General features: G+C 37.2%; 2 protein-coding genes across 3 annotated transcripts; one reads left to right on the forward strand and one right to left on the reverse strand.

The window, feature by feature from the left end:
• On the forward strand, positions 1–3,974 carry LOC131310204 (NEP1-interacting protein-like 2). Of its 2 annotated transcripts, XM_058337110.1 has the most exons (7): positions 11–361; positions 1,266–1,444; positions 1,596–1,679; positions 2,228–2,310; positions 2,345–2,372; positions 3,331–3,489; positions 3,604–3,974. In XM_058337110.1, the coding sequence occupies exons 1-7, from the start codon at positions 256–258 to the stop codon at positions 3,724–3,726; spliced, it is 762 nt and encodes a 253-aa protein (XP_058193093.1). In that variant the 5' UTR covers positions 11–255; the 3' UTR covers positions 3,727–3,974. The 2 variants fall into 2 exon arrangements, with proteins under 2 accessions (XP_058193094.1, XP_058193093.1); XM_058337111.1 differs by lacking the exons at positions 2,228–2,310; positions 2,345–2,372 and having other exon boundaries at positions 1–361.
• Positions 3,975–4,673: 699 nt separating this feature from the next.
• On the reverse strand, positions 4,674–8,225 carry LOC131310205 (2-hydroxy-palmitic acid dioxygenase mpo1-like). The gene is made up of 5 exons (XM_058337113.1): positions 8,092–8,225; positions 7,650–8,050; positions 5,256–5,318; positions 5,087–5,158; positions 4,674–4,970 (listed from the first exon to the last, which is right to left on the reverse strand). The coding sequence occupies exons 2-5, from the start codon at positions 7,986–7,988 to the stop codon at positions 4,854–4,856; spliced, it is 591 nt and encodes a 196-aa protein (XP_058193096.1). The 5' UTR covers positions 7,989–8,050; positions 8,092–8,225; the 3' UTR covers positions 4,674–4,853.
• Positions 8,226–13,005: the final 4,780 nt, after the last annotated feature.

The raw sequence follows: 13,005 nt of genomic DNA on the forward strand, positions 1-13,005 counted from the left end.
CGTTATCACTGCCGATAAATAAACAAATTAGCTGGTGTCGCTTTTCATTCCAACCAAACTCATCAACTCTCTCTCTCTCTCTCCCTCTCTCCCAAACTCATGTCCCTGGGCACATCAGATTCACCAAAAATTAGGGCTTTCGAATTCCTTGCTCACTGGTGAGTGATCATGCAGTAGTGGACGAAATCCAGTGAAACTTTGCCCACAAGCCCTACGGGTCGGGACCCGCATAGCGGCGGGTCGGAATTGGTGGCCATGGAAGATGCAATAGAGGGAGGGAGAGAGATCAAAGTATATCATTACATCCCCCGATTGATCGCCAGCGCGCTTTCTGGAGCTCTTACCGGATTCTTTGCTCTTGGTAATTTGGTATTTTCTTTATATGTCAAAGCGGTAAGAAAATTACATTCAAAGAGTTACAATAACGGGACACGGCGAAACAGCCAAGTTAAAGCACAATACATAACAATCCAAGAAATGTGAAGGGCACAATCCAAGAAATAGCCCATACAGGAAAGAAATAAACTAAGAACCAAACACTCCTGTAGAGGAAAACTAATCAACAATGTGAACTAATATATTTTTGGGTGTGTGTATGTTATGTTTCTACATGATGTCTACGTAAATTGAATTTTTCGCGTAAATGAGTCAATTAGTAGTATGTTTTTGTATGAAATTATCATTAGATGATATGGGTTGCATCTCAAGATTGTATAGAATTGTGCCTGTGTAAATTTGTTCGGTGAAGTGGATTGTATTTGGATAACTTAGCGTGGCCAACACGAGCTATCATCTTGTGGTTTTACGAGGGGTTTTGCATAAGGACTATGTACCACCACATGGACATGGATAAAGGACATGACTCGTCGGATAAGTGGCTGATTAAGGCTCGGTTCGTGGTTTATAAGTGGCTGATATCTCAGTCACTAAAACTTCTGAACACGTTTAGAAGGATGCTCTGCACCTATTTTGACCTATTCATAGTATAATTTCGTTGGCAATATGTCTAAGCTGTCCCAAAAATTCTCCAATCTACCATTTTCAACGTTCCGTCACTTGGTTGAAAATTTTCTGACACTGCCTAATTCTTTACCTACTCAATATGCAAGTGGTGTCCTGCCATTTCTGTATTTTGTCCGTGGTCCGTGTTTGGTGTTTATGTCTATGCATTTGGCCACACTATGAAGTTCAATATGTGCTTCGGTATCGTAAAGATATATATTTTTCAAGCTAATAGCATATGCTTATATGTACTTCATTTGCAGCCGGGGCTTTTACTGGAGCTATAACTGGCGCTTTAGCAGGTAGAGCTTCTGACAGTGGGGTCATCCGCGGAGCTGGAATTGGCGCCATTGCTGGGACGATCCTATCTGTAGAAGTTTTGGAGGCTTTCCGTGCTTATTGGTGCTCTGAATTCTCAGGGTCACAGAGTTCATCATCCATGGTTAGCGTACTTTCATTCATTTATTTGTTTCTCTAACATCCACAGTGTCCTTTCTGTCGGCTTGGTATTTTGCTGAAGCATATAAAATTCGTTTGCATCTCTGTGAAAGGTGGTCATTCATTGCAGACTAATTGTTATCTTCTATTACTAGGCAGATTTCATAGAGGAGCTTCTCCGTGGTAGATTTGTGGAGGAACAGTTTCCACCAGCAATATTATCGGCCTACAGTTGGCAGGTTTGTCCTCTTCTTCCCGTGGTTCTTAATTTCGAATGGTCGGTGAGGTGTCTTTTGATAAAACTCCGCCAGTTATATCTCATCCCATTGTTTTCCTGTGCTTTGGAATTTTCATCTATTGATATCCCCCTTCGTCTACTTCTATTTCTCTATCTAATTATGAAGGCTTCTTTAAGCGTACCAAACTTTGTTTTCGAATCTACTTTACTATTAGGAGTTGCAAATTTTAAGGTCATGTCCTACTATAGAGAGAAGATAGATTTCTCTGAACTCTATTTTCTGTTGTGCGAAAGTTCTCTACTGTTGTTGAAGGCTGCCCATAGAAATGTTACTACGGCTTACAATTTAATTAAAAGAAGGAAGTTTCCACAGTTGTTGAAGCTGCTCATGGAAATGGTTCTACCGTTGTTGAAGTTGAAGAAGAAAAATCATTGTTAATTGGTGTTGTTTATAAGGAGATGGGTCATTGGTAGATCACCACCTTTGTATTGGAGTAGTTAGGGAGGTCTGGTCGTTCAATGACTACATTCTTCATCTCATTGTTACAGCTTTATGGTTTCATTTCAACACCCCAAACAAAACTCATCCTTCCTCCGACCCAAAGTGGTGCCATCGTTATGCGCATGGGCAGACCCACACTAGGGCAAGTAGGGTCAATTGACCCCACTGAGTTCCAAAATACCCCTAGAGCAGGTATAATTTTGAGGAGTATTTTGTAATTTTGCCCCAAAGGATAATATTCTTGCCCTGAAAATTCCACAGAATTTACAATTCTTGCCCTCTTTGATTGTGACGTTATGCAAAGAACTCAACGTTTTTTTCTCTCTCCCGTACAAAGTCTACGAGTCTATATATAGACTTTATACTCTATAGTCTTTTCTTCTTCTTCTTCTCTCTCTCAACAAAAGCAAGCATAGGCTCTTGCAAAGACAAAAACAAGCATGTGTTGTAGATATTTGACCCCAATGCAACTAAATCCCGGGTCCGCCCCTGGTTATGCACAAAAACAAGCATGTGTTGTAGATATTTGACCCCACTGCAACTAAATCTAGGGTCCACCCCTGGTTATGCAAGGTCATTTTTTTTGACATATAGCTTACACTTCACTTGTATTCTGTTGGCTCCGCTGCGGATATTCTACCTTTATTAGGCTTTGCTTTTACATTAGTGTGGATTTCTTATGAAGGGATTCGACATACAGATAACGAGACTCGCTCGAGATTTGATAGTTTACATACTTGGACATTGAGTTTGGGAGTTTTATCATGATGAGTTGGAAATAACTATACAGCTGAATGATTTGAAATCCTTCATGGATTGTGGTTTCAAAAAGTTACAAAAAAGAATCTCTCATTTTTCCCTCTAATCCATCTTCCGTTCTAGTTTCGCAATCTAAACTTCTATTTTTTGTTGAAATTAAGCCTTAATTCCTTTGCTTGAGATCCACATCTATTCATACGGAACTTGAGTCCCTTACTGCTGAAACGATACATTGATGGTTGATATGATGGGGTCTCTGCAATTTACTCTCGCCAAATCTGAGTAGCTTTTTCTGCCTTGTTGCAATAAAGGAGCCTCTTGCTTGCTTTATTAAAATTTCATACAGTTCTATTTGCTCTGATATCTAACCTTAAGAAACTTGAATGATTAGGTGAACATTGCGAACATAAGCTATGATGATGTTTATGATGCATATGGTGAAGTCCTATCCAGAGGGTTGTCGGGGGAGCACTTGAGTAAACTACCGTGTCATGTCATGTTGGATGAAGTCCATGCCGTACAAAGCATTTGCTGCTCAATATGTTTACAGGTCCTAATTTGGTTGCAAAACTTTGGATTCACATCAGTCATACTCAAGAGTACCAAATCATATCATATGTATTCTATGGATAAAATATAACCTATCGTTGCTTGCTTTTGACAGGATATTGAAGTTGGGGAGATTGCTAGGAGCTTGCCCAGATGTCACCACACATTCCACTTGACTTGTGTGGATAAGTGGCTCATTAGACATGGCTCGTGCCCTGTATGCCGGCAGGATGTATAGTTACGTGTAGACTATGGCTGTGTATGGCTGTACAGAAAAAGACCATCTATATACATCCGATAAGCCCTCGCGAACGCTAGTAGTATGTATATTGTTGCAGTGTCTGGTGTTTCCAAAATGGCTTATTACTCCAGATAATCAATGCCTTGAAGGCAAATTAGCAATAAGAGCAGATGTATCCATCCCACTTTGTATGATGTACAAGTACAAAATAATTTGGCTGAAATATCCCTCTCTTATCTTGTGTAGTGCATAAGTTTGCAGTTGGTTGAATGGAGCGAGTATTGTGCATATATAGGGGGCACTATTTTAGTTGTAAAATTTCCGAAGAATAGCCAATTTGTGCCTGTATTCTCATAAGTTAAGTTTGTGCCCATCGATTAAGGTTACATGAGTATCATTATTGTTTCAACCTTGTATTGGACAAGCAGCATGAATCCAGCAAAATGTTTCTGTTTTTCATTGTTTTTCCTCCACAATTGATAGGTCTTCAAAAACGTCTCGAACTACTAAGATTTACAAAAGCGAAGATTAGAACAAAAGCGTAGTGACCGAGAAGTCAACCAGCAGTACAAGAGATTATACCAATGTCAACAATCTTCTCCTCAAACCTATCGTCCTTCCTTCTGTAAATAGCTACAGAACAGAATAAAATAAGAAACAAAAAATAAACAGATATTCTGGAGAAAAAAAATAACGGACCGTGAACGAGAACTCTATAATTAACAGTATGTAAACTTATGGACAAACCCAAAACTCTAAAAAACTGCAGGATTCAAGACTTAAGTGTTTCACAATGTCTTTTAACACAGAATTCGTCCACCTCTACAGAACATAATAACTTACTTCACACGGAAACAAAACTGCATTCGCTAAATTGTGTGCAGGTCTCAAAAGTCCAAAATTTTGAATAGAGAGAACATGTAAAAACACTGAAATGCAGACTATTTTAGGAAGGTAAATTGACCATAGTGTAATGTCAAATTCAGAAAGATTGATAAGGTACATACTAGTTCTCCATTTACTTACAAAGTGGTCATTAACAGTAAATTTGGGTCAATCCCATGGACGGTTTCTGAAGATACAAGCTAATTTATTTTCACGATTTTATGTAATTTTCTTCTCTTTCATGTAATTTTCTTCTCTTTTGCCTCCTTCCATTCTTTGATGTCAGCATCTATCTTTGCTTTCACAGTCACATCAAACCCTGGATATGGTTCATAGCCAAACAACCATTGAAGAGCCTGCAATGACCAAACATTGACAGTAAATCCAATTTAATCAAGGTTTAGCTTGGACGGCCATTGCTTTAGTTCTTGATTTGCTTTTTCACTTCGTCACAAGAATAATAGTAACTTACTTCGAATAATACAAAGAAAGGTGCCATCAAGAAGGCTTGGGCGAGGTTGTCCAGGAGAGCAGGCGCTCGTTTCTACGCAAAAACAAGTCAAGAAAATAAAATAAAAACATTTACTGAATGACAGGAATGAGGCAATGAATAATACGATGCAAATTATAGACCAAGTTACCTCAAATACACCATGGCCTATGAACTGTCCAGTCCAACAGAACAACTGAGCTGCAAGAACAACCTGAACATATTTGGTGAAGCACAACAAAGATTAGAACAAAAAATGGTATAAAAATCAATGAACATGGGTCACAATGGGGAAACCAATAAAGACTATAGATTTGAGATAGATGAATAACAATAAACTCCACTAAATCAAAGTGTCGGAAGAGGAATGCATATTCTGTTTACGTGAGGGATTAACTAGCCAATGACAAAGGTCTATCCACATGATAGATGTGTAAAACTTTCTGAAAGTGCATTTTTTCAGAAACCTTGTGCTTATTGTGAAGTGGAAGAAGACTCGTTGGCCAATATTTTCCATAATGCTGACTGAAAAGGTTTGGAAGTAGCCTTGGCAGTTTCAGCATGCCTATTTCAAGTCTTTGACTTTTAAGTGTTGGTTAAAAAGTCTTCTAACACATATTGCCAGCCTTACATGATTAGAAGATTACATGTGATTTCCCTTTATAGAAGGCTTTTCAGCAATCCAACGGCGAGTCTTAGGCTAGGTTCTGGAGTTGCAAATCGGAGTGTGGTAGGATTTTGAGCCCATCAAATAATACTTAACTTTGGGTGGCCTTAGGATTTCCAAGCGTGCGTAATTCAGAAAGTTTACTCAGCCATATAGAACCTAAAAGCTAAATATAATTCTTTCGATTCTGCTATTCCTTCATGCCACGGTGCACAGTCCATTGAAAATTTTCAAACCTTGTCCAGCAACATAACATTTTTAGATCTAGAAAATGAACTATGATGGCACTAACCAAAAACAAAACATCATTTGATACCAATTTGAGGCAAGCTATGAAGCAATGGGTACGAATATGGGTACACAATACGAACACAGTGATAAGTGGGTATGGCTGGGATACATCAATGACAATATATATTTTGTAGTGCAAATTTCTATAAGATTATAAACAAGATAACTACATAAAGTCCTTCAACAAAGAGCACGTCGAATTTTTTTAGCTGAAAAGAATCACCCCAAAAATGTTCAAAATTCTCAAAAAAATGCACCATGTTGCCACATAGAATGGCCAGCTGGAAATGAGGCTACCTTCACTATTCCCCCAACTGGCCAAAATAGATAAAAAGAAAAAAAAAAACTTAAAAATGACCCTTCACCTCATGTGCCTTCGTAACGTTTACCCATACATGCATTCTTTTGTGTAACAACACAACACAAACCAAGTCCTTCACTCCTTCCTACACCTGGCAGTCGAGGTCATTACAACGACCTTCACAGTGCTGGCCAATACTATCGCAAATACATATTGGATGAATAAGCGGAAACACAATATAGCTATTTTACATGTAATAGAGGACTATGTATATATAGTGTATACTTAATTTGTATCTGATATTGCAAACTAGTTAATTTTTTAAATGTATAATACCAACTCCATATGGCACAACGAAATCTTAAAATCCCAGACACTTGTTTTCGGCTACAACCACATCCAATGTCTAAACCAACTAACCATTGGCAAGATGATGCAAAACCATTGATCAGCACCATGGTCCAGATTCCAGAACCATAAATACACCTCATCCTCAAGTCAAAGACCAAAAATTGAAAACTAAACGTATTGAAAAGAGCACAAGAAGAAGACCAACTTAAAGCAAAGATAAATATTTGTATCTCATTCATGACATACAAAAGCTCTTATTCCAAGTATATGAATCAATGGAGGAACTTCTCAACCCATTTTTTATACTCTACAACAACTGTAAGGCTCCACTTTGATAGTTACAGATATCAAATGAAGGGCTTTGATAGCTTAATTTTCAGGTTTGATAGCTTACAGACGGATTTCAACATAGCGTTGGTGAGTTATATTCAGATGGATTTCAATGTGTCTCGTTCAATTCTAATCCACCTTCTCACAAACCACAATAATTAGTCTTCATATGCTTTTTGCAAACAAAATTGAATATCAAATCCTAACTAAAGAAAATTGAAAGTCAGGGCGGCTGCAAACCAAATACCTTGGAATTTTCCTTTTCTATGCATAAGTAGCAGGTAATACCATTTTATCAGGTATTCAGCTCTCTGTTTAAGAATTTTTTTTTTATAAATAGTAAGTGTTCTAAAAGTCAGCCGCCTAGGCCGACTAGTCCACGCCTAGGAAATTGGCGGTGCAGCCGACTAGTCGGCGCCTAGGCGTCCCTTTTCTGTCCGACTAGCACTACTGATTTTTAGAACAATAGCTGAGAGGAACCCCCACATGTAATAAACAAAAGGAAAAATTCGAAGAAAGGAAAGGAGTCAATAAGAACGTAGATACCTACAAATAACCAGAACAAATTCAAAGCAAAGATAAATCGATAACAAAAAATTTTTTACCTTCCAAGCCAGAGAGAACTCAAGATTCTTAGCAAGAAGACTAGCAGAAACCCAACAGGTCAAACATAGAACAGCAGCCAAAGACCCAGCTTTCTTATCCATTAATACATAAAACAAAGCATAGATCAAAGTGAACAAAAGCCCAAAATTAGGGACAAGGCCAAAACGACACTGAAATGGGCATTCAAAGAAAGCAGGCGTGAAATAGAAGAGAATAAGAGCCGTGAAGAACAGTGGCCAAACAAACAGCATGTGTATGATTATGTTAACTGGGTTGCTGTGGTATGCCCCGTAGAAGGCGAAGTGCTTCTCGAGATCGAATAATCCGATCTTTCCCATTGGGAATTTTTCTCGGGAGAGAAAATGATGGGTTTGGGGGGAGGGTGGTTTTGGAAAGGAAGGTTTTTTTTTTTTTTTTTTTGATTCGATTTTGGAAAGGAAGGTTGAGGAGAAAGAAAAAGAGATTGCTGGGTATTTGAAGCAAATATGCGACAACAGAATAATCAAAAACCGCGGATTAAAAAAACAAAAAGAAAAAGAAAAATCAAAAACCAGGGCCTAGTCCGTCGATTGAGATTTGTTCCGTCTATTGGGATTTGTTTACTTTCCTTGCCGATATCGGCAATGGGAAGATAGATTATCCCACGTGTGGGGTTTACACATTTAGAATGGAATCCACACGTTTTTTGTGAGAAGAAGGAACATTGCTTGTAAAGCACAAAATAATTCTTCAAATGGAAAATGATTATTCAATGGTCTTCGGGTATCCCATCATTTTTCACCATACAATTTTTTAGAGTTCATACATATATCTCTTAAGTATTGGGTATCTATATTATATACTAAGCAAATATAATTTTAAAAAATAAAATTAAGTTCTCTTCTTAATTCTCTCTCCTATGTGGTAATTCCTTAATAAAATTCGTCTTTTCCTTCTTCTTTTTTTCTCTAGACTTTTCAAAATACCAAAAATTTAAATAAATAAAAAGAAAAAACTTGCAAACTTCCTTCCATGATGCTCATACATTTTTTCATTAAAAGTTTTATATCTAATGTTAAATCATAAATAATGAGAGATAAATAACACAACAAGACTTTACATGTACTTATAAATAACATTGTTACATTAAACATAAAAATAATTTTGTACATGTTCTCATGCACAGCACTGATAAGACGCTTGTTCCAGTATGCATATAAGTATTTGATTTTTCGGAAATGATTCCCACACAGATTTTTGTGCACATATCATGCACAAACATTTTTAAAAAATTCTAATAGCAATAACGATTTGCAAAGAATCACGCAGAGAAAAACGCGTTTGGCCCCATTTCGGGTCCCGAAAAAATCTAGAAAAATATCCATAAATTTTTGAATATTTATTTTTATGGGGCCCTGTGAAAAATCAGCTCCAGCGGATATCGATAAGTGTTACTTTTGGATTCGTAGGGGCAAAATGTATATTTTTCTAGATTTTTTCGGGACCGAAATGGGGGCCAAATGCGTTTTTCTCTGCGTGGTTCTCCGCGGATAGCAGGGCTCTACATTTTTGTGGGGTCCATATCGGGGTCCCACAAAATGATCCAAACCGCTCATCTTTTTTAAAATAGTTTTTGGAGGGTTTCCGTAAAAATCAACTCCAACGGATATCAGTAAAGGCTTTCTCAGAAATCGTAGGATGAATCATTCTGTTTTGCCCTACGATTTCTTAAAAAGCTCTTACCGATATTCGTTGGAGCTGATTTTTTACAAAAACCCTCCAAAAAATATTTTAAAAAAGATGCGCAGTTCGGATCATTTTGTGGGACCCTGATATGAGCCATACAAAAATGTATGTGCATGATATGTGAACAAAAATATGTACAAGTAGCATTGTTGCTGATTTTTAGAAGGCTTAAAAATATAATGTTAGTAATTAACATTTGATTGGTTGGTGTTCATTTTGTCAGAAAAATCAGATGTTATTGCAAAAGATGGGTGTCTAGAGATTGGTTGGGATCTCTTGGAGAGTCATTGGTTTGGGTAATAGTAGTATGAAAAGTCTTTTAAGCAAATTTGCTTGGGACAACTCAACTTATACTTCCTCCGTCCCATTTTGTTTGTTCATTATTTATTTTGTGTCTATTTTGTATATCTTTCAATATATTAGTCTATTTTGTATTTCTTTCAAAATATTATGTATTGAAAATTTGAAACAAAAGACACAAAAGGAATAATGGATAAACAAAATACGATGGAGGGAGAATGTGTTTGAGGTGTGTAAAAAAATGAGTCCGACTAATGGTACCCAATGCTGGGGTATTGAAAATGTACAACGGCTTTTGGGGCTTACTTTTGGACCCACATAAAGAATCTAAACCGTTCATTTATTTTAAAATAAATTTTTCGAGTGACTTGCAAAAACTCAGCTCAATTAGATATCGTAAGTGGTTGATCCAAACTACGTTTTCATTCAAAATTCAGTATCCTAAACTCTGAATGAAAAATTGAAAGATTGAATCAACTACTTACACATATTCAATTGAGCTTATTTTTTAAACGGTCACTAAAAAAATTATTTTAAAATTAACCTAAAATTAATGAATGATACGGGCCGGGAGAGGACCGAAGGAATGTGGGCTTTTCGCCCACTTAACGCGCCCGTACAGCCACTGTTGCCTGCTCGAACTCGACCGGGCACACGGTCTTGGGCTTGGCTTGCACCTTGGGCCCAATATCCTTACTATTTTTGATCTTGTATAACATGGGCTTGTCTGGACTGGGCCATGGGTTGTTTAGCCCGTATGGTTTTGGGCTCCCATAAAGTCTCAACTCCTCAGATTTTCCACGTTCTGATTTGCATCATTGGCAGAAACCAATTTTGGAAATTGGAAGGTGGGAATTCAATTGAGGAAGTGATTCCTTCAGTTGTTACAGGAATTGATTCAGCTACATGAAAATTTTCTCTACAGACATTGGCATGGGAACAGTCCCACTTCGTGCATGACAATCTTACACTTTGTTTGGTTGTGTTTTGAGAATTTTTATTTTTTTTGATATAATGAGTAGGGGTGATTTCGGGTTGGTTCAGTTCGGGGTGAATTTCTGAAGACCGATTCGGTTCGGTTCAAATATTTTCAGGACCAATCCCGACTGGAGTTGAGTTCGGTTCAGGGTGGGATCAGTTCGGTCGGCCCGAAATATAAAATTTTCATTTAATTTAAAGCATATATATGTAAGATATATATAAATATTTTTATATTTTTTAACGTAAAATATAAAATATATAGTCGATTGGTTCGGTTCGGTCCAGCAAAAATTCTAAGAAACCGAGACTGAACCAATTTCGGTTCGGTTCGGTTCGGTCCGGTCCAGAAAAATTCCGCCATCACCCCGACCGAAAAGCTGAACCGATCGGTCGGTTTTTTCAGGATTTTTTCGGTCTGTCAGGTTTTGTAACACCCCTAGTAATGAGTGGTAATGAGTGAAGTGAGATAGACAAGACCGGCTCAAGAGTTTTTAGTGCCCAAGGAAAAAAAATGTGCCCTTAAAGAGTTACTCCTAATACTTAACAATTTTTACAGCAACAATCACAAATTTAAGCACACCAACTAATGTCAACTAAATCAACACAAAACTAAGCACCACCAGCCAGGGCTCTGCATTTAACAACATATGTACAATTACCAATCTAAGCACCACTAGCCAGGGCTCTGCATAATAAGAGAATACTTACGGATTTGAAGCCTCGCAAGTCGCAAGCGAATGGGAGAGAGATACTCTAAGACTCCGTAGTATGTAGTACACTAGTATATACTGGTCCTACATTTAAATTTCCGATAAACTTAAACATAAATCAAGTGAAGAATTTAAAAAAAGCCCTAATATCACTATCACTACTCAACTGAACTTATAAATAAATAAATAAAAACCTATAAAATTATTAATTAAAGAGAGTCTCACTTCTTATTAGCAATACTTCCTCCGTCCCATAATGTTTGTCCGGTCCGCAAAACGGAGCCGGAAAAATAATACTATTTCTGTAAGAAAAGTTGAAAAAAAATCCAACTATTTACTAGATCTCGACGAGTTCTTTTAACTTATGAAAAAAATTTGAATTTTTTCTTGAAAGAAATGCATTATTTTGTAATTTTCATTTCGCGGACCAGATAAACATTATGGGACGGAGTGAGTATTAAATTACACTTCAACATTTAAGCAATATAAAATCACCAACGGACCAACTATTGAAAGCTCCGATTAAAAAAAAAAAAACCTCAAATACAACAAGCTACAGATACAAACATAGGTTAATATCTCTCTCTCTCTCTCTCTCTCTATATATATATATATATATATATATATATTTATCAAACGGTTCAAATAAAAACTGAGCAGTTTTTATCAAACGGTTCAAATCCGAGCAGTTTTTGTTATGTTTTTATCAAACGGTTCAAATAAAAGCTGCTCAAATCAAGCCATTCCCGATCATTTTTTTTGCCGATTTCTCGCACGTACTCTTAAAATCACGTTCTGAACACATTGAGTGGCTCGGATCATCGAAATTCGATCGGAAAATGAGAGAAATAGGGAGGTCGTTATTTTAACTAAAATAAGGACCCCCTTATTTGAAAATAACTGTGTATATATATAATACGTACACATTTAGCGATGATGGTGAGCCGATTTGGTGATAGCGAAGGGAAAAAGTGCAAATGGAATTCAATACAGCACACAGAAACTCATAACGAAGGCCAAAATGACACACCAAAAAATAAATAAGAAGATCAAAGGGAATGATAGAAATCACGACAAAGAATCATCGAACCTTCTTGTTCAGTGAAAAAGAAGGAATTGTACGCAATCGAATTGTCTTCGAATCTTTTGTTCTTCGTTCTTCGTTCTTCTTTTCTTCGTTTTTTTTTTTTGGGCAAAACGTAAGAAGAAGCTGAGAAGGGTTTGAATTAAATGGACCATTTAGATCTCTTATTTATAAAAATGCCACCGTGTGTTTTTTGGGCTTCATTGGATTTGTGTGAGTCACAACCGATTTTTGACTTGGAATGCGCACGCGCGCGCACCCCCCCCCCCCCCCCCCCCCCCGCCCTTTTTCCCTCCTCTTCTTTTGGGCAAAAATAGACTTCTAGTCAAGCTCAAATACAAAAATTAGTAAAGTGCTTTTAAAATTTGGCTTTTTTGAAATGCCCAAGACCTAGGCTTCTTAGACCATGAGATGGGGCCAGCCCCGGAGATAGATAGAAAGATTTAACGAGAATCGTGCAAAGAGTAAGAAAAATTCTTAAAAACTTGAAAGGGTAATTTTCCTATGTGTCAGTCCAAGTTTAGGTGGTGGATTTTCCAATCCTTTTGATCGCAA

Source organism: Rhododendron vialii, chromosome 12a (genome assembly GCF_030253575.1).
Source record: "Rhododendron vialii isolate Sample 1 chromosome 12a, ASM3025357v1".
NCBI classification, from domain to species: Eukaryota; Viridiplantae; Streptophyta; class Magnoliopsida; order Ericales; family Ericaceae; genus Rhododendron; species Rhododendron vialii.

Coding starts and splice junctions, on each gene's coding strand:
- LOC131310204 (XM_058337110.1), top strand. CDS start 256: ATGGAAGATGCAATAGAGGGAGGGAGAGAGATCAAAGTATATCATTAC. Junction 1,680..2,227: donor TATCGGCCTACAGTTGGCAG/GTTTGTCCTCTT, acceptor TCATTGTTACAG/CTTTATGGTTTCATTTCAAC. Junction 2,311..2,344: donor ATCGTTATGCGCATGGGCAG/ACCCACACTAGG, acceptor TCAATTGACCCC/ACTGAGTTCCAAAATACCCC.
- LOC131310205 (XM_058337113.1), bottom strand. CDS start 7,988: ATGGGAAAGATCGGATTATTCGATCTCGAGAAGCACTTCGCCTTCTAC. Junction 5,159..5,255: donor TAGGCCATGGTGTATTTGAG/GTAACTTGGTCT, acceptor GTTTTTGCGTAG/AAACGAGCGCCTGCTCTCCT. Junction 4,971..5,086: donor CTTTCTTTGTATTATTCGAA/GTAAGTTACTAT, acceptor TGGTCATTGCAG/GCTCTTCAATGGTTGTTTGG.